This window comes from Jaculus jaculus, chromosome 11 (assembly GCF_020740685.1).
Source record: "Jaculus jaculus isolate mJacJac1 chromosome 11, mJacJac1.mat.Y.cur, whole genome shotgun sequence".
NCBI lineage: Eukaryota > Metazoa > Chordata > Mammalia > Rodentia > Dipodidae > Jaculus > Jaculus jaculus.
Genome location: NC_059112.1, coordinates 12,528,580 through 12,553,422, shown reverse-complemented (window position 1 = coordinate 12,553,422; position 24,843 = coordinate 12,528,580). Strand labels below are relative to the sequence as shown.

The window sequence follows — 24,843 nt, the reverse complement described above, 5'->3', positions numbered from 1 at the left end:
ACAGCACTGAAAGGCATCTCTTAGGCCAAGGTTTCAAATCCTTCCACATTCCTCTTGAAAGCTAGCCCCAAAAGGCCAAAGCCACAGTCAGGTGTATAGCAGCAATCCCACTCCTTGGTACCAACATTACTGTTCCAGTCAGGTTCATGTTGCTGGCAGAAATCACCCAACCAAGAGCACCTTGTGGGAAAAGAAGGGTTAATTTTGGCTTATAGATGGGAGGAGAAGTTCCATGATGGCAAGGGCAAACGATGGCATGAGCAGAGGGTGGGCAGCACCCCCCTCCCCTGGCCAACATAAGGTGGACAATAGCAACGCTGGCTGGCAAGGGGAAACTGGCTATAACATCCACAAACCCACCTCAACAATACTCTGCCTCCAGCAGGCGCTAAGTCCCAAATCTCTATCAGCTGGGAACCTAGCATTCATAACACCTAAGTTCATGGGGACACCTGAATCAAACCACCACACCCTGCCATTATGGAATGTGCCGTGTCTGTAAGCCAAAAAGAACCTTTCTTCCCACAAGCTGCTCTTCAGTGATTTCTGCCGGTAATGAGAACCTGACTGCAACAGTAAAGTTGGTACGGAGAAGTGTTATTGTTCCTTAAAAAAAGGAGAGAGACTTTAGAAGGGTTAGGAGCTTGTGGGTTTTATTATACTGCATTTGTACAATTTAACAAATTATTGCAATGTTTGATGTGGTCACTATCCAGTGCAGGTCAGGTCCATCTCACACTCATCTGTTCTTTTGCAGATTGTATACAAGGGAAGCCGGCTTCTTGGTTTTATAGGCCACACTTCTCTTGATGCGCTCCCCTTTGACATTAACAATATGTGGCAAGAGAGGGGGCCGGACGGTCAGAACTGTTCCTTCAGGTGTATAGCCTCGGAGATGCAATGTGTCCTTAACATATGGTGTTATCGCAACCCAACCTAAAGGCATCCAAGAAAGCACAAGAGGCTGTTAGCAGTCACTACAGAAACCAAAGCCAAGTTCAAAAAGGAACAATAAAGGTCATTAGCCAGGCTTGGTGGCATAAGCCTGCCTTTTTTTTTTTTTTGTTTTTGTTTTTGACGTAGGGTCTCACTCTGGCCCAGGCTGACCTGGAATTCACTATGTAGTCTCAGGGTGGCCTCGAACTCAAGGCAATCCTCCTACCTCTGCCTCCCGAGTGCTGGGATTAAAGGCGTGTGCCACCACGGCCGGCCTCAAAAAATTTTTTATTAATAACTTAAATGATTTTTTTTTTTTTTTTTTTTTTGAGGTAGGGTCTTTTGCCCAGGCTGACCTGGAAATTTTTCTGTACTTCCAGACTGGTTTCAAAGTCACAGCAGCCTTGACAGTGCTGAGATCAAAGGTATGTAACACCACACCTGGTACTGTTTTTTGAAATGTTTTATTATCTATTTGAGAGAGACAGAGAGGGAAATAGGCAGGGAGAGAGAAAAAAAAAAAAAATAGGCATCCCAGGGGAACTCTAGCCACTGTAAATGAACTCTAGATGCATGTGCCCTTGGTGCATCTGACTTATATGGGTCCTGGAAAATCAAACCTGGGTCCTTTGGCTTTGCAGGCAAGTGCCTTAACTGCTAAGCCATCTCCGCAGCCCTGTTCCCCCCCCCCCCCCAAAGTAGGATCTCACTCCAGCCTGGGTAGACCTAGAATTTACTCTATAGTGCCAGGCTGGACTCAAACTCAGTGATTCTCCTCCCTCTGCCTCCTGAGTGCTGGGATTACAGGTGTGTGCATGTACCATTCTGTACATCTGGCTTTACTTGGGTACTATGGAAATGAAGTTGAACCTAGGCCTTTATCAAGCAAGTGCACCTTACCCAATGAGTCATCTCCCCAGCCCTGATTTTTTTTTTTTTTTTTTCCATGTAGGGTCTCACTGTAACACAGGCTGACCTGGAATTTACTGTATTTTCAGGGTGGCCTCGATCCTCTTACCTCTGCCTCCCAAGTGCTGGGATTAAAGGCATGTACCACCACGCTTGGCCTGATTTTTTTTATTATTATTTTTTGACAAGATTTCCTGTATCTTTCAACTCCTGATCTCCCCTCCTGAAGTGTTGGGATGGCATCCTGATTCCTGCCACCACCGACCTGTGGTGGTATTTAGGCACCCATCACAATGCTTGTCAACAGTGAGCTCACCTGCAGAGGAGAACTTGACGTCCGCCACGGCTTCAGACGCATCGCCTCTTCCTTGTAACGTGATATCTTCAGCAACAAGTGGAGGAAATTCTGCCATTCGTTCTTCTCCACCCATCGGAACCTTCCAACAAAAGAAAAGACGTTTGGGTGTTCAAATTAAATTTCCTTTCATTGTAGTTGGATGCGAAGGCTCTGTGCTTGAAGCTGAGGCAGGAGGGTTGCCATGAGTTTGAGCTCAACATGGATAACAAGCTTCAGCTCCCGTGCTTACAGCTGTCTGCATGGACTGGAGTGTCTAGATCACCGACGTGCACACCCAAACTTAAGTCTTTCTCAGTCGTAGTAGGGCCCTGTCCCCATGGGCTTCAGGGGTCAATGTAACATGAACTAATACAAGGCAAGATCTTGGGGGAAAGGCAACTGTGAAGCACACTGCAGCTACAGAGGAAGGACTGGTGGAGAGATTTATTTCCAAGTAGAAGGAACAGACTCCAGATACGTGTGCTACTTTGTGCATCTGGCTTTATGTGGGTACTGGGGAATTGAACCCAGGCTGTTAGGCTTTGCAGGCAAGTGCCTTTAACTGCTAGGCCATTTCTCCAGCCCGTTTTTATCTTTGTCAAAGGCTTTGAAGGATTATGCACACACACCACACAGTACTCACCCCCCAACCGGATCCAGGGCCCCACGCACACTAGGCAGGCACTCCTAACACTGGGCGCCGCCCTCACCTCATGCTCCTTTTTCATGTTGGCCACGAACTCCTGATTGTACTGCTTGCACTCCTCAGTGCTGGCCTGGGCACGATCCTCACACTGCCTCACCGGGTCTTTCTTTCTTTCTTTTTTGTTTTTTCAAGGTAGGGTCTCACTCTAGTCTGGGCTGACCTAGAATTTACTCTGTAGTCTCAGGGTGGCCTCAAACTCACAACGATCCTCCTACCTCTGCTTCCCGAGTGCTGCGATTAAAGACGTGCACCACCACACCTGGCTTTCTTTCTTTCTTTTTTAAAAAAAGTTTTATTTATTTATTTGAGATAGACAGAGAGAATGGGCATGCCAGGGCCTCCAGACACTTCAAACAAAGTCCACATGCATGTGCCACCTTGTGCATCTGGCTTACATAGGTCCCGGGGAGTCGAACCTGGGTCCTTTGGCTTTGCAGGCCTTAACCACTAAACCACCCCCCCAGCCCCATTTTGTTTTTTGAGGTAGGGTCCTGCTGTAGCCCAAGCTGACCTGGAATTTACTGTGTAGTCTCAGGGTGGCCTCGAACTCATGGTGATCCTCCTACCTCTGCCTCCTGAATGCAAGAATTAACCAGGCCTGACTTGTCTTCAATAATCTCAACCAGCTGGTCATGGTGGTACAAGCTTGCAATCCCAGCACCTGGAGGCAGAGGCAGGAAGATCAGGAGTTCAGGGCCAGCACTGGCTACTTTGCCTGAACTACACTGAAGATGCTGCCTCAAAAAAATAAAACTGCACAGGTATACACTGTCCAGTGGCATGTATGGTCTATTTTGTTCCTCAGCAGAAAGTAGCCCAGGGTGCGTTTCAGCGGCACTGTAAGGGCCAAACGGGGACTGCAGGGTAAGATCCGAGGAGCCAAGGACAAGGGGTAGTGCAGAGAAGGAACACCCGACACGAGCTTTCTTTTCCTTCTTAGCAGAGATGAGAACAATTTAGGCATACTTCCAGTTCAAAGGAAGGAGCCGGCGAGGGGCAACGTGAAAAACGAGTGTCTGAGATGAGGAATGCGCCTTCCTGCAGACCACTGCGTTCCTACCACAGTCACAGGCCTTGTGGGGAGGGGCTCTCCTGCTCACTGTCTCCCCTGGGGCTGCACGTACTCACGGCAGCAGCTCCCTGCCAGCCGTGACAGTCAATTCTCTTCCCTCAGCACCCTCCAGGACAGCCTTCTATACCCATGAGGCACGTGAAGGGTGGCCAGTGTACTGAAGAACGGTGCTGCTGGAGTACGGCTTAGTGGTTAAAAGTGCCGCTTGCGACGTCTGACAGCCCAGGTTCAATTTCCCAATACTCATGGAAAGCCAGATGCACTAAGTGGCGTATGCACCTGGAATTCATTTGCAGGAGCAAGAGGCCCTGACATAACCACACTCTCTCAAATAAATGAAAATACTACAACAAATCAAGAACTGTGATTAAGGGCTGGAGAGATGGCTTAGCGATTAAGCGCTTGCCTGTGAAGCCTAAGGACCCCGGTTCGAGGCTCGGTTCCCCAGGTCCCACGTTAGCCAGATGCACAAGGGGGCGCATGCATCTGGAGTTCGTTTGCAGAGGCTGGAAGCCCTGGCGCGCCCATTCTCTCTCTCTCCCTCTATCTGTCTTTCTCTCTGTGTCTGTCGCTCTCAAATAAATTAAAAAAAAATTTAAAAAAAAAAAAAAAGAACTGTGATTAAAATTTTACCTCCTCCTGCTAGTACATTTAAACTTAGGTAGTTGTAGGTGGCTACTACACTGGACAGTGTACTATAGTGAAAATATCCCCGTGGCTTTTCTAAGCCTTTTCTGTGGAACCCATTTTTATTTTGTAGCCACAATTTCCAGAGAATGAGGTGGAGGCGGGGGGGGTGAGCTAATGGATGTGTAAACAGTTTCATCTAGCAACGGCTTTCTTAGCAGGGACGTTCACGGTATACCACCATAACAATGCAGCCAACAAACTCAATTGCTTACCAGGAGTAACGCATGGCCTGCATGCTTCTGATAGATAGCATCTGCCTTGTCCAAGGAAGTAATATGCACTGGGAGGAAGTTGGAAGCCACAACTGTAAACCAAGCTGAGTGGTTTCCCTTGAGAGAGGGACAAAATTTACTTTACACAGTGAAAAACTTGGGAATCTGCATATTATAAGATATAGCAATAAACGAGAAACAAAGCTGGGCATGGTGGCTCACACTTATGACCCCAGCACTCAGGAGGCGGAGGTAGAAAGATCATTTTGAGTGAGACCAGTGTGATGTAGTGAGTTAGACTCTGCCTAAAGCCCCAAACCCCAAAAAGAGAAACAAAGGGCTGGAGAGATGGCTTAGCGGTTCAGGCACCTGCCTGCAAAGCCCAAGGACAAAGGTTTGATTCCCAGAACACACATAAGCCAGATGCACAAGGTGGCACATGTGCAGTTCGTTTGCAGTGCCCATTCTCTCTCTCTGTAATAAATAAATAAATAATACTTTGGGCTGGAGAGATGACTTAGCAGTTCAGGTGCTTGCTAGCAAAGCCAAAGGACCCAGGTTCTATCCCCCAGTACCCATGTGAAGCTGGATGCACATGTCTGGAGTTCGTTTGCACTGGCTACAGGCCCTGGTGCACCTACCCTATCTGCCTCTCTCTCAAATAAAATATTTTTAAAAAAGGACTAAGAAACTTCAAAATCCCAACAGTTACATCAATACTTTGCCAATATCCTTCATGTTTCTGCTTTCTTTTCAAGGTAGGGTCTTGCTCTAGCCCAGGCTGACCTGGAATTTACTATGTATTCTCAGGGTGGTCTCAAACTCAGTGATCCTACCTCTGCCTCCCCAGTGCTGGGATTAAAGGTGTGCACCCTCCACACAAAGCTTGTATTTCTTCTTTCTTTTTTTTTTGGTTTATTTCAAGGTAAGGTCTCACTCTAGCTCAGGGTGGCCTCAAACTCATGGCAATCCTCCTGTCTCTGCCTCCCAACTGCTGGGACACCTGTTTTTTCCATTTTTGAAAAATAGCACACTTTTCTTACCTGTAGGAAATCTATGCGGCCTATAGCACCCAAAAAAAGAACCATTCCTGGTTTAAGCACAAATGTTCTTGGAATAATCGAAAGTGTTGGCAAAACAACACTGACTTCTTTTTCGGTTAGATGATTTAAAATCTGCGAAGGAAATGACAGTTATCTTAGAGAATTACTTTAGTATTATTATTATTTTTCCTGAGGAGACAGGGTCTCACGCAGCCCAGGCTGACCTGGAACTTGCTCTGTAGTCCTAGGCTGGCCTTGAACTCAGTGATCCTCCAACCCCTCCTTCCCGAGTGCTGGGGATTAAAGGAGTGTGCTACCATGCTGGCCTCAAACTCATGATCCCTGCCTTAGACCTGGCTAAAAAAGTGTACAAGGCCGGGGAGCTGGGAGAGCCCAGAGTTTGTGGAACAGCTAGTCTGAGGATGCCCGGCGGATAGCCTGACAGTGCTGGCGGGGGAAGGACCCCGTCTCAGAGAGAGTGGGCACGGAAAAACCTTCAGCTGTCCTCCGACACTTGCAGTGCTGTGAACGTGCACTTGCAAACTGTGCATGAACAAGTATTCGGGGGGGGGGGGGATGCTTAAAGTAAAAGCTCTATATGATTCTATCACACAGAATGCCACACATAAAACAGAAGGCCATTCTGAGAACTTTTTATTTTACAGTGATAGACAGAAAGGGGGGGGGGTAGAGAGAAGGGCCTTTCAGCCACTGTGAAGGAACTCCAGATGCTTGTGCCCGCTTGCATCACTGTGTGTCTGGCTACATGGGACCTGGAGAGTCAAGCATGTGATCTTAGGCTTTGCAGGCAAGCGCCTTAACTGCTAAGCCATCTCTCCAGCCCCTGAGAATGATCTGCCGACTCAAGGGAAAGAAGCACACCGATGAGACCACTGATATTTCTAAGGGAACCACAGAGACATCTAGAGATAATCTGAAGAGCTAGAACTGACTCAAAGGATAAATGGACGTGTGGGAGGTTGTAACCTGGACACACTTGGGTCAATCAATAACTCATTGAAAGTACTGAAGAGTAGTAAGCCCTGCCTCGTGGCCCATGGCTGTAACCTCAGCACTTAGGAGGCTGAGGCAGGAGGAGGGGATACACAGTGAGACTCTGTCACCAAACCAAACAGTTGTGAGAGTCACAGCGGGATATAGGCTAAATCTGACAAGACAAAAATCAAAGTTACAGGTGAGATCCTGCGACTGGGGTTAAAGGATGCACAAGGGCAGGACCACGGAAAGCTCTTCTCAATGATCCTCACCCACCCGCGCTGGTGGTTTAAATGTCATCTTTGTTCTACCCAGCTTCAAGGATCAAAGGATACAAAGTTAAGGAGGTTTCTCAGTGAGTTGTAAGTAGGCAACAGCAATCACATTTCTTGGGACTTTCTGTGACACTGTTTTCAGCTGTCACCCCTTACTTTAGTTCAGGTGAGATGACCTTGGGACAGAGGTTTTAGAAGGAATTCAAGCATGCATTGGGAAGATGAACTGCAGTTGTATTTACAATTTCTTCCAAATTTCTTCTTAAAATAGAGGATCTTGTAAATGTCTCCCTGAGTAATGCTAATACAAGTAATTTGCCTACAATGATGTAAAAAAAAACCAGCATACAGACTCATCCCTGAGCTGCTTTTATGAACCATCAGAACTGAATTAAAATGGAAGCACACACCTTATTTTTTTTTATTCCAATAATCACTTCTGCAACTGTTTACATTACGGGTTGGAGAGATGGCTCAGTAGTTAAGGCACTTGCCTGCAAAGCCCACCCCAGTTTGATTCCCCAGGACCCTTGTTTAGCCGGATGCACAGGTGATGCGTGGGTCTGGAGTTCGTTTGCAGCGGGGCTACAGGGACCTGGCGCGCCCGTTCTCTCTTTCCCTCAATACATAGGGAAGTAAAATATTTAGAAACAAGCTAAGCATATCCAAATACATACACAATTTTCTTTTGTAATCCCAGGGGTGTCATGAAACCAGTGGGCATCTTTCACATCTTGTGGGGTCAATTCTACGCGCTTGGGAGGTTTTTTCACAGATGCAACAGGTTCATTTTCCACGTCAAAGGCAAGTTCATCAGGATCAAACTCAAAGGTGGTCTCATCCTTCTGCACTTTTGAATGCGAGAATGTTCTTCCGACTCTTCCTGGAATAAATTACGCTGAGTCACTCCTCTTTGACTCTATAGATTTTTTTTTGAGACAGTCTCCATCAGTAGTGTTAAACCTGTGACTCGTGGTTTACTTGTGGTATTAGGAACAGAACCCAGGGCCTTGGTCTGCTAGGCAAGTACTTTACCAATGAGTTACATTCTCAGTCCAAACCCGAGATTCTTAAGCCTCAAGACTCCTGAGTGCTGGGCAGATTTTCAACATCTCATATTGTCCAGGGGAGTCCCTCAAATGGTATGTAGTGGAAGGTGGCCTTGAACTTCTGATCCTCTTGCGGCCATACCTCCTGAGGGCTGGGATTACAGGTGTGCACCCACCATACCCTTTGTGTGATACTGGGGATTAAACCCAGGGCTCAGTGTGTGCTAGGCAAGCACGCTGTTAACTAAGCTACATGCCTACCCTAGCCCTAGACAAGTTTAAAAATCTCTCATGTGTGCACACAGAGGTTAGCTTCAGGTATCAGGCCTTGCCTTCCATCTTGTTTGAGGCAGGGCCTGTCTATTGTTGTTTTGGCTGGCCGGCCTGCGGGCTTCTGACTCTCCGTCTCCATCCCATCTTGCCATAGGCTTTCATGTGGGTGCTGGAGATACAAATTCTGGTCCTCACGTCAGTGGAGCAAGTACTCAATGGAGCCATTTCCTCAGCTCAGACAGTTCTGCCTGCGTTAACGTCCAGAGTCTGGCATCACAGGAGGACACCACAATGCCTGGAGATACTTTTCCTGAACAGGTCACTAAGACTCATGGGAACAAGACTATAATAACATCTTTGCTTTTTTTCTTTCAAAGGTAGGGGAGTCAGATACACTCTCTACCGGGTATTTCACTGAGGCAGGACGTTTTGGAAATTAATTGGTGTCTAAAAAGGGAAGGCAAGGAGAGGGACAAACTAACTTAAATCTGTAGCGGCATCCATGGCCTTTACCACCCGTTAGTCTGGGTTTCCATATGGCAGTATCACTGTTATGAAGGGCCTTGTAGTTTGAATAGATGGCCCCCAGTATATTACTTTGTAGTTTGCATTTGAGGTCATCTAAACATACATCGGGTGTGTTTTCCCAAAGAGGACGCTTAGCTTAGCTTACCTACGACGTAGCCGTGCTTTTTCAGCTCCCTCAGCTGACTCTGTTCTTGCTTGCTCAGGTCTCCTTCGGCTTTCTCTGAGTCTTTTTTCAGTCTTTTACGTCTTTCAAACATTCTGTAAGGAGTTGGGTTGCAAATAGGAAACTTCAGAAGGTTTAGTGTAGTACCTGAAATCCCAAAGAGTAAACGGGTTCAAAAAGCTAAAGTTAAGAGGGGAAACCGAGCACTTCTGAGAAGCTACACTGTCGGCTACTGTGACTTACTCTGGAAGACCCTGCAATTCTGACCCTCCTGCCTCCACCTCCCCAGTGCTGGTACTGCAGTTGTGTGTCCCGTTTAGTTTCTGCTGAGAAAGAACCTAGAACTTTGTGTAAGGTAGACAGTCTACTGACTGAACCACATCCCTTGCCTTTCTATGAACACTTTCTTTTTTCTGTCCCCAACTTCCCAGGTAAGGTCCCACTCTAGCCTAGGATGCCCTGGAACTCACGGTAGTCTCATGCTGGCCTCAAACTTGGTGCTCCTCCTACCTCTACCACTGGTGCTGGGATTAAAGGTGTGTGCCACCATAGTTGGCTAACATTCTCTAGTCGAATATTAAACATGTTCAATTTCTAGCCACTAAGTTGTCATGAGTGTTGAGACCATAGGGGGAGAAAACCCACTGTCCTGGAGTTTGGTTCCCTAGTACCCACATAAAGCCAGATGCAGAAAGTGGCACATGCATCTGGAGTTGGTTTGCAGTGAAAGAGGCCCTGGCATGCCCATACACATTCCTGGCTTACCAATCAAGTTTTCTAAAATTTTTTGTTTTACCTTTATTTATTTATAGGAGAGTGAGATTGAGAGAGAGGAAGAGAGAGGGAATGGGAGCGCCAGGGCTTCTAGCCACTGCAAATGAACTCTAGACGCATGTGGCCCCTCATGCACCTGGCTAACGTGGGTCCCGGGGAATCCAGCCTCGAACCGGGGTCCTTAGGCTTCACAGGCAAACGCTTAACCACTAAGCCATCTCTTCAGCCCAATCAAGCTTTCTATTTGTATTCCTTTGAGGTAGTCCTGCCCAGGCTGACCTGCAATTTACTACATAGTGTCTGGGTGGCCTCGAACTTGCAGCGATCCTCCTATCCCTGCATCTCAAGTGCTGCTTTAAAGGTGTACTTCTATATGTATATGTGTGCATGTACGTACACACACGTATACACACACACACACACACAAACACAAATTTTGGTTTTGAGGTAGGGTCTCTAGCTCAGGCTGACCTGGAATTCACTCTGTATTCTCAGGGTGGCCTTGAACTCACAGCAATCCTACCCCTGCCTCCTGAGTAATAATAAAGGCATGTGCTATTACGCCTGGCTTATACTATTATTTCATAAAAAAAAAAATAGGAGCTGGAAAGATGGCTTAGCCATTAAGGCGTTTGCCTGCAAAGCCAAAGGGTCCATGTTTGACTCTCCAGGATCCATGTAAGCCAGCTCAGATGCATAAGAGTGTGCATGCATCTGGAGTTCGTTTGCAATGGTTGGAGGCCCTGGCTTACCTATTCTCTCTCTCTACCTGCCTATTTCTGTATCTCTCTCAAATAAATAAATAAAAGTAAAGCAACATTTATTTTATTTCTCTTAAGATACCTTATTTGAGATTAAAGAGGGAGGAAGGCTGGAGAGATGGCTTAGCAGTTAAGCGCTTGCCTGTAAAGCCTAAGGACCCCAGTTCGAAGCTCAATTCCCCAGGACCCACGTTAGCCAGATGCATAAGAGGGTGAACACACCTGGAGTTCGTTTGCAGTGGCTGGAGGACCTGGCGCACCCATTCTTTCTTTCTCTGTCACATTCAAATAAATAAGTACGAAAAAAAAAATTAAAGAGGAAGAGGAAAGGAGAATGGGTGCGCCAGGACCTCCAGCCAATGCAAATGAACTCCAGACGCGTGCGCCACCTTATGCAGCTGGCTTACGTGGGTTCTGGGCAATCGAGCCTGGGTCCTTAGGCTTCGCAGGCAAGTGCCTTAACCTCTGAGCCATCTCTGCAGCCCTAAAAATGACATTTTAAAAGGAAGGCTCCAGGCTCCTCGTGAGTACGTATTAGGTGCCTGGAGCAAGTCGAATTTATTAGCTGTGGAACCTCCTTCCCAAGACTCACCTGGCCAGGGGGAGATGGTGGCCCGGTCGATGGCCTCAGTGCCCTTGGCGGTGCAGTAGTCGGACTCCAGGAGCGTGTTAAAGAGCGTGGACTTGCCGGCGTTGGTGGAGCCCACCAGGTAGACATCGCCGCGGTAGCGCCAGGAGCGCTGGAGCGCGGAGATCAACTCTTCAACCCCATAGCCGGTCTTGGCACTGATTAACCGCACGTCCTTGATCACGGGACGGGACCTGGCCGACGAGTTCGAACTCTTCTCCCCGTCCGCTGCACCGTCCACGGTGGGATACCGAGGTCCTTGATGGCCAGGGGACACCAGGAGCCCGGCACGGACGCAGTCATCCCACAACCGTTTCCGCAGCCGCTGCAGGTGGCCGGGCGCATCCTGGGGCAGCAGGTCCACCTTGTTGCCCAGCACGATGAGCTGCTTGGGTCCCACGAGCTCGGGCAGGTCGGGCAGCAGGGCGTCGGGCAGGTCGAGGAGGTCCACCACGTAGAGCACGAGCGCGGGCCCCGGCGTGCGCAGCGCCGAGCTCACCTGCCGCAGGTACTGCTCGCGGCTCACGCGCAGGCGCAGGGCGCGCTGGTGATGCACCAGCAGCCAGCACCGCTGGCACACGCTCCGCGCCACGCCGCCCAGCGTGCGCTCCACGCCGCGGAACTTCTCGGCGGGCATGTAGCCGGGCAGGCCCGGGTCGTGACAGTGCAGCTCGGCCCCGCAGCCCGGGCAGTGGATGCCGCTGGGCGGCGGCACCAGCGTGTCCCGGGGCTCCTCCAGGATCCGCTGCGCCTGGAGACGGGCCCGGAGCTTCTGCTGCAGGCGCTCGTGTCGCCGCTGCAGCGTCTGTCGCTCCTCCTCCCGCTGTCGCCGCTGCAGCTCCCGCAGCTGCTCCTCGGGGTCCGGCGCGGGCTCGGGCTCCGGGACGTAGTCGAGGAACAGGAACCGTTCCTCCCGGGCACGGTCGTCCTCGTCGTCCCAGCTGCGGTTTGTCGACGACCGGCGCCGGGAGGCGGCCGCAGCGGCGGCGTCGCACGCCCTCCCCAAGCGCGGCTTCCCCTCGCCATGGCGCGCTCCGCACGGCGCGAGGGCCCGCAGGAACCCGCGCAGCAGCTGACCCGTGCGGCGTGCCGGCAGCATGACGAGGGAGCACGACGCACGCGCGCAGGGAGGAGGGCGGGGCCACGTGCGCACGCGCACGCGCGCTGGAGCCCGAGGGTGGGTGGTTGGCGGCGCATTCTACCTCCTGGGAACGAGAGCTCGGCTGAGCCTGAGTTCTCGCGATAGGGGACGCACGTTCACGCTGCGGAAAACGAACCGTGGCCTTTATGGTAGTAAATCATCCTTTTAGAAAAGCAATAAATAAATAAATAAATAAATAAATAAATAAATAAATAAATAAATAAATAAATAAAAGTAAAGTAAAAAGGCACCGAGGGTCGCGAGCTCACGGCCACAGTGAGGACCTTTTAAAGATATTCCTGGGCTGGAGAGATGGCTTTGCGGATTTAAGCGCTTGCCTGGGAAGCCTAAGGACCCCGCTTCGAAGCTTGATTCCCCAGGACCCACATTAGCCAGATGCACAAGGGGGGGAGCGTACACATCTGGAGTTCTTTGCAGTGCCTGGAGGCCCTGGCGCGCCCATTCTCTCTCTCTCTATCTGCCTTTCTCTCTGTGTCTGTCACTTTCAATTAAATAAATAAATAAATGAACAAAAAAAAACTTAAAAATATCCTATTTGTGAGCTGGAATAATGGCTTAGCTGTTAAGGCATTTGCTGCGAAGCCAAAGGACCCAGGTTCGATGCCCCCGGACCCACGTAAGCCAGATGCACGAGGTGGCCATGCATCTGGAGCTCGTGGCTGGAGGCCCTGGTGCACCCATTTCCCCCATCGCCTCTTACCCTCCTTGTCATAAGTAAATTAAAAAAAAAAAAAAATTTATTTATTTGAGAGGAGAGAGAGGGCCTTCAGCCACTGCAAACGAACTCCACGCGCATGCTCCACCTCGTGCATCTGGCTTACGTAGGTCCTGGGGCATCGAGCCTGGGTGCTTAGGCTTTGTGAAGACAGGCGCGTTAGTCGTTAAGCCGCCTCTTCAGACCCCGCAACGAGGGCCTTTAATAAGTCGACTTGGTCATCTTCAGGTGCCATTGGTCAAAACAAACCGAAAAACCTCACACGGGACAGTCTAAGGAGCTGTCCGCAGCTCCGGGCGGTCACGCCCACTTCGCGCCTGCGCAGCCTCTTCCCCGGCCAGCCTCCGCCGGCCATGTGCGCAGGCGCGGGTGGCGCACTGCTCCCGCCCCTCCCTTTTTCTTGGGGGGTGGGGGGAGGAGTCTGAGACGCGGAGCATTGTGGGAAGGCCGGAGGCGGAAACCGCTCGTCCTCCGGCTGTGCGTCCCGGCGGGAGCCGCTCGTCGTTCTCCTTTCCGAGCTGAGGAGCTCAACGCTCCAGAGCCCTTGGTCAATATGTACGACGCGGACGAGGGTAGGTGACCCCTTCGGACACACTGGGCGGCCACCCGCGGGAGGAGGGGGCGGCACGGCGGGGGCGCGCCGAGGTCTCCCTCCGTCCGGGCCTGCAGTCCAGCTGCCCTCGGCTCGTGCTCTCCGCCCTCTCGACCCCGTCCATCCGAGGTCCCCTCGCGCCCCCAGATCCCGTGCACAGCCCAGAGAGTGCGGGGGTTGTGACTTGGGTCGAAGCAAACGAGACCCCCCCCCCTCGCCCCGCTTTGGTTTCCCTTAAACAAAAAAATCCCCGCGGATGGCTGGGTCAGCTCTTGTGTTTGGAGATCATCTTGGCCCCCGGTGTTGTGTCAGGGCCTGGAGATACTCCGGAGATGTTAACATTCGGACGGGTGATACTCCTTCATGCTGCCTCCAGTCTTAAGTAAATGGCCCTAACTGGTGGCCTTTAAAGTTCCTCTTCCCACAAGAGGACACAGTTGTCAGGTGGAATGTCTTCTACCTTAACAGGGTCGATGTGGGCTTTTACTTTTCATTTACAGAATTATTTGTTCTGTAAAAACACATCATCATCATCATCATCATCCGGCTGGAGAGGTGGCTTAGTGCTTAAGACGTTTGCCTGCAAAGCCAAAGCAGCCCGCTTCGTTTCCCCATGACACGTTAGCCAGATGCACAAGGGGGTGCACGCGTCTACAGTTCATTTGCGGTGGCTGGAGGCCTTGGAGCGCCCACCCTCCCCCCTCTCTCAGCCCCCCCTTAACTAAATACATAAAAATAAAAACTAAAAAAACAGTACAACAACATGTACTGGATAAGGACATAGTATTTTGCCTTTTGAAGTTCATTTTCGTCTAACTCCTTCCCCAACTCTGGCCTCTCTCACATTTTTCTTTATTTGTAAAAAGAAAATGGAAGCAAAAATTTCTTTTGTGGCTGGAGAGATAGCTAGTCGGTTAAGGTGCGTGCCTGCAGAGTCAGATGACCTGGGTTCAATTCCTCAGTACCCATCGAAAGACAGATGCACAGAGGGGAACATGCATCTGGAGTCTGTTTGCACCTGCTAGAGGCTTTAGCAGGCCCATTCTTTCTCTCTGTCTCTCTCCTATCTCTCTGCTTGAAAATAGACAAAAATAATTTTTAGAAATATTTTAAAAAGAGCTGGTGCATGCCTTTAATCCCAGCATTCCAGAGGTAGAGGTAGGAGGATCACTATGAGTTCAAAGCCTGAGACTACATAGTGAATTCCAGGTCTGCCTGAGCTAGAGTGAGACCCTATCTCGAAACAACAACAAAAAACAAAACAATGTGTTCTCTGAGCTGGAGAGGCAACTGAGTGGTTAAGTGCTTGTCTGAAATTCTCTATTCTCATTTCTTAAAAGTAGACCCATTTTTGTGTACTATACTTCTGCAGTTTGAACTGCCTCCTCCATTGTAGGCAACTTCTGTTGTTAGATTCTTAACATTTTTTTGTTGTCGTTTTGACATAGGGTCTCACTCTAACCCAAGCTGACTTGGAACTCACTATGTAGTCTCAGGCTGGTTTTGAACTCATGGCAGTCCTCCTATCTGCCTCCCAAATGCTGGATTAAACGTGTGTACCACCATCTTTGGCTTTTTTTTTTTTTTTTTTTTGGTTTTTCGAGGTAGGGTCTCACTCTAGCTCAGGCTGACCTGGAATTCACTATGTAGTCTCAGGGTGGCCTTGAACTCATGGCGATCCTCCTACCTCTGCCTCCCAAGGGCTGGGATTAAAGGCGTGCGCCACCACGCCCGGCCGGTGGCTTCTTTTTACAACAAAAAATTTTCATTTATTTATTTGCAAGCAGAGAGCCAGAAAGAGAGAGAGAATGAGAATGGGCAAGTCAGGGCCCCTAGCCACTGCAAATGAACTCCAGATGCATACATCACTCTGTGCATTTGACTTTATGTGGGTACTGGGGAATCAAACGCAGGTTGTCAAGGCTTTGCAGGCAGGTGCCTTAACCACTGAGCGATCTCTCTAGCCCTTTTCTTTTTAAAAAAATATTTTTTATTGAGAGGGAGAGGGAGGGAGAAAGAGGCAGATAGAATGGGCGCACCAGGGCCTCCAGCCACTGCAAACTGCAGACTCAAGCACCACATTGTGCATCTGGCTTATATGGGTCCTGGGGAATTGAACCTGGGTCCTTAGGCTTCGCAGGCAAATGCCTTACCCACTAAGCCATCCCTCCAGCCCCCTCTTCTTACTTTCTACTCTTCATATTCTCTCTGGGTGAATCCATCCATTTTTTTCATGACTTTACTTACTGTTTCCATATGGGTGACTTCTGGATATATTCCCTGATTTAATTACTTGCATACTTACTGTTTTAAAACTATTTATTTACTATTTGAGAGTTAGACAGAGAAAGAATGGGCATTCCGCCAGGGTCTCCTGCTGCTGCAAATAAGCTCCAGATGTGCTACTTTGTGCATCTGGCTTTATGTGGATACTGGGGAATTGAACCTGTGTTGGCAGGCTTTGTGTGCAACACCTTTAACTGCTGGGCTATCTCTCCAGTGTTTTGAACTATTTTCATTGATTTATTTGAGAGAGTGAGTGAGAGTATAGGCTTGCTGTAAACAAGCATCTTTTTTTTTGTTGGTTTTGAGGTAGGGTCTCACTGTAGTCCAGGCTGACCTGAAATTCGCTATGTAGTCTCAGAGTGGCCTCGAACTCATGGTGATCCTCCTACCTCTGCCTCCTGAGTGCTGGGATTAAAGGCGTGCGCCACCATGCCTGGCCAAGCAAGTGTCTTTAACCATTGAACCATCTCCCCAGAGTTCGTTACTGTGAACAAAATCTAGACACATGTCCCACTTTGTGTGTTTGGCTTTTTATGTGGGTACTAGGGAATTGGGCCAGCAGGTTTTTTTTTTAATTTTTGTTTATTTTAGAGCGACAGATATATATACATGGACCAGGACCTCCAGCCACTACAAGCGAACTCCATACGCTTGCGCCCCCTAGTGCATCTGGCTAATGTGGGTCCTGGGTAATTGAGCCTCCAACCAGGGTCCTTTAGGCTTCACAGGCAAGTGCTTAACCACTAAGCCATTTCTCCAGCCCTGGGCCAGCAGGTTTTGTAAGCAAGTGCCTCCAACCACACAGCCATCTTCCCAGCCCTGTCTTTTTTTTTTGGAGACAGGGTCTTGGCTACAGTTGCAGTCAACATTGCATTGTTGGCAGAGAACACTACCAAGTGCAGCTCGTGGGAGGAAAGGGTTTATTTTGATTTATAGACTCTAAGGGGAAGCTCCATGATGGCAGGGGAAATGATGGCATGAGTAGAGGGTGAACATCACCTCCTGCCCAACATCAGGTGGACAACAGCAACAGGAGAGTGTGCCAGACACTGGCAAGGGGAAGCTGGCTATAACACCCAACAATACACTGCCTCCAGAAGGTTCCCAATTCCCAGATTGCTACCAGCTAGGGACCTGGCATTCAGGACACATAGGTTTATGGGGGACACCTGAATCAAACCTCTACCTCTGAGTAGCCCAGTCTGGCTCTGAACTCTGAGTAATTCTCTTACTTCAGGTTCCCAAGTGCTCAGATGACAGGCATGAGCTAGTTTGGCCTGCTGTATTCCAAATTTAGAGGTGCTGCATCTCTGATTTCTCCTACATAACTGGCGTATCTCCCAGGCTCTTTATACTCTCCACTACCCAGTTGAGCTCACTGGTCTCTTTTACCCGTTGCTGTTCCAAAACTGTTAGTTTCCCCGTCCTCCACCTCAGTGAATGGCACTGCCGTCCTCTGTAGTGAACACCAAAAGCTTCAGTGTTGCTTTTTGATTTCTTTCCTTTTTTTTTTTTTTCAAGGTTGGGTCTCAACCTAGCCCAGGCTGATCTGTAATTCACTCTGTAGTCTTAGGGTGACCTCAAACTCATGTCTGTCCTCATAACTCTGCCTCCTGAGTGCTGGGATTAAAGGTTTAAAGGTGTTTACCACAACACCTGGTTCTTTTTGTTGTTGTTGTTGTTGTTTGCTTTTTGAGGTAGGGTCTCACTCTAGCCCAGGCTGACTTGGAATTCATTATGTAGTCTCAGGCTGGCCTCAAACTTATGGCCATCCTCCTACTTCTGCCCCCCAAGTGCTGGGATTAAAGGTGTGCACCACCATGCTTGGCTCTTTCTTTTTTTCTTTTTTGAGACAGTCTTTTACTCTGTAGGCTGGTCTGGTCTTGAGTTTTCAGTGATCCTCCTGCCTCAGCTCCTGGAGTGCTGAGATGACAGGTGTGCATCACACCTGGATTTTTCTTTTTTATTTGAGAGAGAGAGAATGGGTGTGCCAGGGCCTCTGGCCATTGCAAACAAATTCCAGATGTGTGTGTCCCCTTGTGTATCTGGCTTACATGGGTCCTGGGGAATCAAACCTGGGTCCTTTGGCTCTGCAGGCAAATGCCTTAACCTCTAAGTCATCTGTCCAGCCCACACCTGGATTTTTTGCCTCTATATCTAATCAATCACTAAGTCTTCATGGTTCTGTCTCCTAACTGTTGTGATTACCTCTGTTCCCTCTTCCATAATTCTAGTCTTCCCTCCCTCCCTCCTGTTTTTTCCCATTTTTCAAGGTAGGGTCTCACTCTAGCCCAGGCTGGCCACTAGCTGTGATCCTCCTGTCTCTGGAGTGCTGGGATTACAGGTGTGCACCATGTCCAGCAACCTTTATATCTTGATAGTAGGAGCATCAGTACTGTGTGAGATGGGCGTTGTCATCACGACTACCATTGGGAAAATACAGTCTGTCAGCCTTGTCCATGTGTGAGATGTTGTAGTAGAACAGCCCTCCTTAGGACATTGCTGTTCCCGGAACACTCTTCCTCCTTCAGCCCCCACCCCTGCCTCGGGTCCCTGAGGCCTGTTGGTCAGAAGGCTGTGGTCTGCCTTCCAGGTATGCTCACCTGTAATGGGAATGTGAGCGCTGTCTGGAGAAGGTGGAAGGTGGGTCATTCACACAGCTCACATTGAATCTTTGTGATAAACCCACACGGGAAGGTGCACAGCTGACACAGACCTATAAATGGGGTTGGTTGATGTTCTAGGGAGCAGGGTGGAAGCTTGCTGAGGGTCTGTTACTGCGTGGAAGCTAAGGAGTGTGAGGTTTTGTCTTTGCAGATATGCAATATGATGAGGATGATGACGAAATCACCCCTGATTTGTGGCAAGAAGCCTGCTGGATTGTAATCAGGTAACGTTTCAGATGGAGCTGAACAAGCTTTGGTAGATGCTACAAGATAGGAGAGAAGGTCTTGTTGCTGTGATAAAATACCTGACCAAAGGCCGCTTGAGAAGGGAAGGAGTATTTGAGTTTATAATTCCAGGGGTGTAGTCCATTATGGTGGGGAAGGCATGGTGCCAGGAGCAAGCCAGCTGGTCACGTGGTATCCTCAGCCAACGAGAGAACAGGAAATGGAGCTAGCTTTAAAACCTCAGCCTCACCCCAGTGATACTCACTCTTTGAGACCCCCCTAAAGGCTTCCCAGACAGTGCCGTCAGCTGGGGACCACGTGAGCGGGCCTGTGGGGGCATTTCACATCCAAGCCATAACGTTGACCTTGGCCCCTATAGGCTCACGGTCACCTCGTGATGCAAAATGTATTTGTTCCTACTTCCAAAGTCCCCAACAGTCCCAGCACTGTTCAAAAGTCCAGTCTCTTAACAGGGACCACCATAAAATTGAAAACAAATTACATACTTGCAACACACAATGGCGCAGCATAGAGTCCCATTCTAAAAGAGATGAGCGAGGGCCTAGCAAGGAAGGACAGGACCATACCAAGCCCAGCAGGCAAACACCAGATCTTGTAAGTACGTGTCTGGTATGTGATACTTGATAGAATTGTCTGCACACCAAAGGGCTCGAGTAGCCTGGTCCCTGTAGCTCTGCTCCTGTAGCCCACTGTCTCTGGAGCTAGCTCCAGCCTGAGCTACGTCGCCTGAGGGGTCCTGTGGTCCTGGAACGTCGAACGTCTTGAGGTGTCTATGGTCACGTTGGGCTTCATCTTAACAGGCCTCACACAGCGGCCCTCAGGGCCTCCTTGCAGGTATCAGGCTCTGCTCGTTGCCGGCCTTAGTGGCGCTCTGAAACTGGAGCATGACTCTGAGACTCCTCAGTCTTACATCTTTCTTATCCATAAACCCACTACCAAGCTGGGCGTGGTGGCGCGTACCTTTAATCTCAGTATTTGAGAGGCAGAGGTAGGAAGATTGCCATGAGTTTGAGGCCACCCTGAGACTATACAGTGAATTCCAGGTCAGCCTGGACCAGAGTGAGACCCTACTTCCAAACCCCCCTCCAAAAAAAAAACAGTACCATGTGGACGATGCCATTTGGGATGCAGCCTGGCCTCCTTGGACCAGAGGTATAATGGCATCTGTGTGCTTTGTTTGCAGAATCTGTGGAAACGTTTTCCTAGACAGTTATTCTTTAATTTTATATTTTTTTGTTTTTTTGAGGTAGGGTCTCACTCTAGATCAGGCTGACCTGGAATTCACTATGTAGTCTCAGGGTGGCCTCGAACTCACGGCGATCCTCCTACCTCTGCCCCCTGAGCACTGGGATTAAAGGCGTGCACCACCACACCTGACTTTAGGAAGTTTTCTTGAACACAATACTTTCTGCCACATTTTCCCTTCAGGCTTTCTCCTGTGAAGAGTTAGAGCCTTCAGTGGGTGAGATCTTGCTGTCAAGGGACCTATGCTATTGTCCCAGTGAAGAGAGTGAGGTTCCTCTTTAATCATTATCTCTAACAATTACCCATGCTTTGTCTTTCTCTAGAATTTAAAATTTGCTCACAAACTCTTCCTCTGTGAACCTCACTCTTTTCCATATCTTTTGCTCTTTTCCTATAGATGTGAATAAAGTATCAACGAGTAATAACCATGGCATATACCAGCCTGTTTGTGGATATGAAAGATGCGAGACTGAGGGGTCTCAGAGTCTTGCCCCACAGTTTCAGAGTGCCACTGAGGCCCGCAGTGAGCAGAGCCTGGTACATTGCACATTCATACCGCTGTACTGGCTCTTCTGTCCTTATAGCTAGATGTACTGTATACTTTTCACCTTATTTATGTGTTTGAAGAACATTTTTATTTATTTATTTACTTGAGAGAGAGAGAGTGAGTGAGTGTGTATAGGTGTAGTAGGGCCTCCTGCCACTGCAGTGAGCCACTTTGTGCATCTGGCTTTACGTGGGTAATGCAGATTCGAACCCAGGTCATTAGGCTTTGTAGGCAAACACTAAAACTGTTGAGCTATTACCCAGCCCTATCAAGAAGTACCTTGTTTAAATGAGTTGTTAAATATCTTCCTAGTTCTTATTTTGATGAAAAAGGTTTGGTGAGACAACAGCTGGATTCTTTTGATGAGTTTATTCAGATGTCTGTCCAAAGAATTGTGGAGGACGCACCCCCCATTGACCTGCAGGCTGAAGCTCAGCACGCCAGTGGAGAAGTGGAAGAGCCGGTAAGATGTCCGTCCTAATGCGGTACACAGGTGAAGGTGTGGCCTAAAAGTTGAAAGTCAGTAGTAGCTTTTAGCAGTCTACTTACAGCATTTTCTATTAGCTCCTGATTTATTCTTGTTAATGGAGATAGACTTTTTTTTTTTTTTTAATTTTTATTTATTTATTTATTTATTTGAGAGCGACAGACACAGAGAGAAGGACAGAGAGAGGGAGAGAGAGAGAATGGGTGCGCCAGGGCTTCCAGCCTCTGCAAACGAACTCCAGACGCGTGCGCCCCCTTGTGCATCTGGCTAACGTGGGACCTGGGGAGCCGAGCCTCGAACCGGGGTCTTTAGGCTTCACAGGCAAGCGCTTAACCGCTAAGCCATCTCTCCAGCCCAGGAGATAGACGTTTTAAAAAATTTATTTTATTTTATTTATTTGAGGGAGAGAGAAAGGAGGAGACAGGGAGGGGCAGGCAGATAGAGAATGGGCACGTTAGGGCCTCTGGCCACTGCAAACAAATTTTAGATGCAAGCACCACCTTGTGCACCTGGCTTCCATGGGTCCTGGGAATCAAACGTAGGTCCCTTGGCCTTGCAGGCAAGCACCTTAACTACAAAGCCACTTCTCCAGCCCAAGATAGACATTTTTTTTTGAGGTAGGGTCTCGCTCTAGCCCAGGCTGACCTGGTATTAACGATGTAGTCTCAGAGTGGCCTTGAACTCATGGCTATCCTCCTACCTGGGATTAAGGATGTGTGCCACCATGCCCGGCTAGACAATTTTTTTTTTTTTTTTTTTTGGTTTCTTTAGGTAGGGTCTCACTCTAGCTGAGGCTGACCTGGAATTCACTATAGAGTCTCAGGGTGGCCTCGAACTCATGGCAATCCCCCTACCTCTGCCTCCTAAGTGCTGGGATTAAAGGTGTGTGCCACCATGCCCGGCTGGCTAGAATTTTTTTTTTTTTTTCCGAGGTAGGGTCTCACTCTAGCCCAGGCTGACCTGGAATTCACTATGTAGTGTCTGGGTGGCCTCGAACTCGCGGTGATCCTCCTACCTCTGTCTCCCGAGTGCTGGGATTAAAGGTGTGCCCCACCACGCCCGGCTCTAGCTAGACATTTTTTAAGTAATGTGAAACCTTAGTCCTTACATAGTAGGTATTATTTATTTTTTTCTTGGTCTGGGCTGGCACTCAGCTTTGTGCATGCTAGGAGAGGGCACAGGGGGATAGATCATTAGTTAAAATGTTGTTTTTTTTTTTTAAATTTTTTTTTGTTCATTTTTATTTATTTATTTGAGAGTGACAGAGAGAGAAAGAGTCAGATAGAGAGAGAGAAAGAATGGGCACTCCAGGGCTTCCAGCCACTGCAAATGAACTCCAGACGTGTGTGCCCTCTTGTGCATCTGGCTAACGTGGGTCCTGGGGAATCGAACCTCGAACTGAGGTCCTTTGGCTTCACAGGCAAGCGCTTAACCGCTAAGCCATCTCTCCAGCCCAGTTAAAATGTTTTGACATGATAAAATAAACTTAGAGCAGATGATGTGAAGTTTTTTTGTTTAATTGTGATATATTAATTTTCTTTGAGCCAGGCCTGATTGTGCACACCTATGATCTCAGCATAGGGGAGATGAAGGCAGGAGGATCAGTTCAAGGCCAGCCTGGGCTACATGAGGCCCTATTTCACTTCTATTTCACTGCCAAGTCTGTTCTGCTATAAGCAAGCACCGAGATGTCAGACAGCACCGCTGTACTACAGAGGTTGACTTTCAGGAGTCCTCACGTCAGAAAGTTCATCTTCTAGCTTATGACACTGCCTTTACAAAAAATGTTACTGTCAGTTAAAATGGAATTATTAAAACTTAAAAAAAAATGTTTTATTTATTTTTACTGAAGGAAAGAGGCACAGAGAGAAAGAAAAAATATAGGCATGCCAGGGCTTCTAATCTCTGCAAATAAACTCCAAATGCATGTGCCATCTTGTGCTTCTGGCTAACATGGGTCTTGGGGAGTTGAACCTTGGTCCTTTGGCTTTGTAGGCTAGCGCTTTAACCACTAAGCCATCTCTCCAGCCCTAGAACTTTAAAAAAAAATGTATTTATTTATTTATTTGCAAGCAGAGAGAGAGAGAGAGAGAGAGAGATAGAGAGAGAGAGAGAGAGAGAGGGAACAGAGATAGAATGGGTGTGCTAGGGCCTCCAGCTGCTGCAAACAAACTCCAGATGCATGTGCCACTTTTACATCTGGCTTACTTAGGTACTTGGAATTGAACTTGGCTCATTAGCCTTTGCAGGCAAGTGCCTTAACTGTTAAGCCATCTCTCCAGGTTTTACTTTTTTTTTTTTTAATTTGTTTTGAGGAAAGTTCTTGCTGTGGCCTGGCCTCAGATTTGTGATTCTTCTACCTCAGCCTTCTCATTGCTGGGATTACAGGTGTGCACTGCCCGCTCGGCCATGAAAACTGGTGGCAGAAAATTACTTACCCTCTCCATTTTTTTTTTTTAATTTCAGCCAAGATATTTACTGAAATTTGAACAAATTTACCTTTCTAAGCCTACACATTGGGAAAGAGATGGTGCCCCTTCGCCAATGATGCCAAATGAAGCGAGACTAAGAAATCTTACGTAAGAGATTTCCCCTCTTGTTATTAACACTGATATTAAAATGAAATTCATAAAATGTAAGTTAAGCAGTTGAAGATGTGTCTTAGTAAATAGCCTACTACTCATCTACTCTAACCCACTTTTATTTTCAAAGATATTCTGCCCCACTGTACGTTGATATAACAAAAACAGTCATTAAAGAGGGTGAAGAACAGCTTCAGACGCAGCATCAGAAAACGTTTATAGGGAAGATTCCAATCATGCTGCGGTCGACTTACTGCCTGCTCAATGGCCTGACTGACCGTGATCTCTGTGAGCTGAACGAGTGCCCTCTGGACCCTGGCGGCTATTTCATTATTAATGGATCAGAAAAGGTATAGTAACATTAAGACCACTTGAGGAAAGTTAAAATTAAAACTATGCTCACCTTTAGTCCCAGCACTCAGCTCAGGATACTGTGGTAGAGGGATCTCCAATGAGTTCATGGCCAGCTGTAGGCTACAGAGTGAGTTCCAGGTCATCCTGAGCTAGAGTGAGATCCTACCTGGAAACAAAACAACAAAGAGTGTTTTAAAGATTATTTATTTGTTCATTTATTACAAACAGAGGGGGAAATTGAGGGAGAGAGAGAATATGGGCACGCTAGGGCCTCTAGCTACTGCAAACAAATTCCATACACATGTGCCACCATGTGCATCTGGCTTATGTGGGACCTGGAGAATTGAACTAGGGTCCGTAGGCTTCGCATGCATGTGTCTTAACCTCTAAGCCATCTCTCCAGCCCAACATGAAAGTAGCTGGTGAGTATTTAGGGTGCAACAGCTAGGCTTATGTAATGGAAGCTTTATGCACTGTATAGTGTGTGCAAGCTTGGCCAGCTGTTAGTGGCCAGGTACTTTTCTGAAGCATTTTTGCAGAGTGGAGGTTGTTAAGGTCATGAAATGTCCCAGCAGACCTGTGTGGTCAGACCAAGTCACACTGCAAATA

General features: G+C 48.3%; 2 protein-coding genes across 4 annotated transcripts in view; one reads left to right on the top strand and one right to left on the bottom strand.

Annotated features, from left to right (window-relative positions):
* Window positions 1–636: 636 nt before the first annotated feature.
* On the bottom strand, window positions 637–12,451 carry Noa1 (nitric oxide associated 1). Its single transcript, XM_004665334.2, has 7 exons — window positions 11,317–12,451; window positions 9,172–9,336; window positions 7,854–8,059; window positions 5,906–6,037; window positions 4,863–4,979; window positions 2,162–2,282; window positions 637–936 (listed from the first exon to the last, which is right to left on the bottom strand). Exons 1-7 carry the CDS (start codon window positions 12,449–12,451, stop codon window positions 740–742), a joined length of 2,073 nt encoding a protein of 690 aa, XP_004665391.2. The 3' UTR covers window positions 637–739.
* A 1,207-nt stretch (window positions 12,452–13,658) lies between these two features.
* Window positions 13,659–24,843, top strand: part of Polr2b (RNA polymerase II subunit B) — a 36,357-nt gene continuing 25,172 nt past the window's right edge. The window contains exons 1-5 of one of the 3 annotated variants that reach the window (XM_045161341.1): window positions 13,659–13,801; window positions 18,925–18,997; window positions 21,124–21,274; window positions 23,765–23,877; window positions 24,011–24,230. In XM_045161341.1, coding sequence (XP_045017276.1) covers window positions 13,783–13,801; window positions 18,925–18,997; window positions 21,124–21,274; window positions 23,765–23,877; window positions 24,011–24,230 — 576 coding nt within the window. In that variant the 5' untranslated portion in view covers window positions 13,659–13,782. The remainder of the gene's footprint in view (window positions 13,802–18,924; window positions 18,998–21,123; window positions 21,275–23,764; window positions 23,878–24,010; window positions 24,231–24,843) is intronic. The other 2 variants (XM_045161342.1, XM_045161343.1) reach the window with 2 other exon arrangements.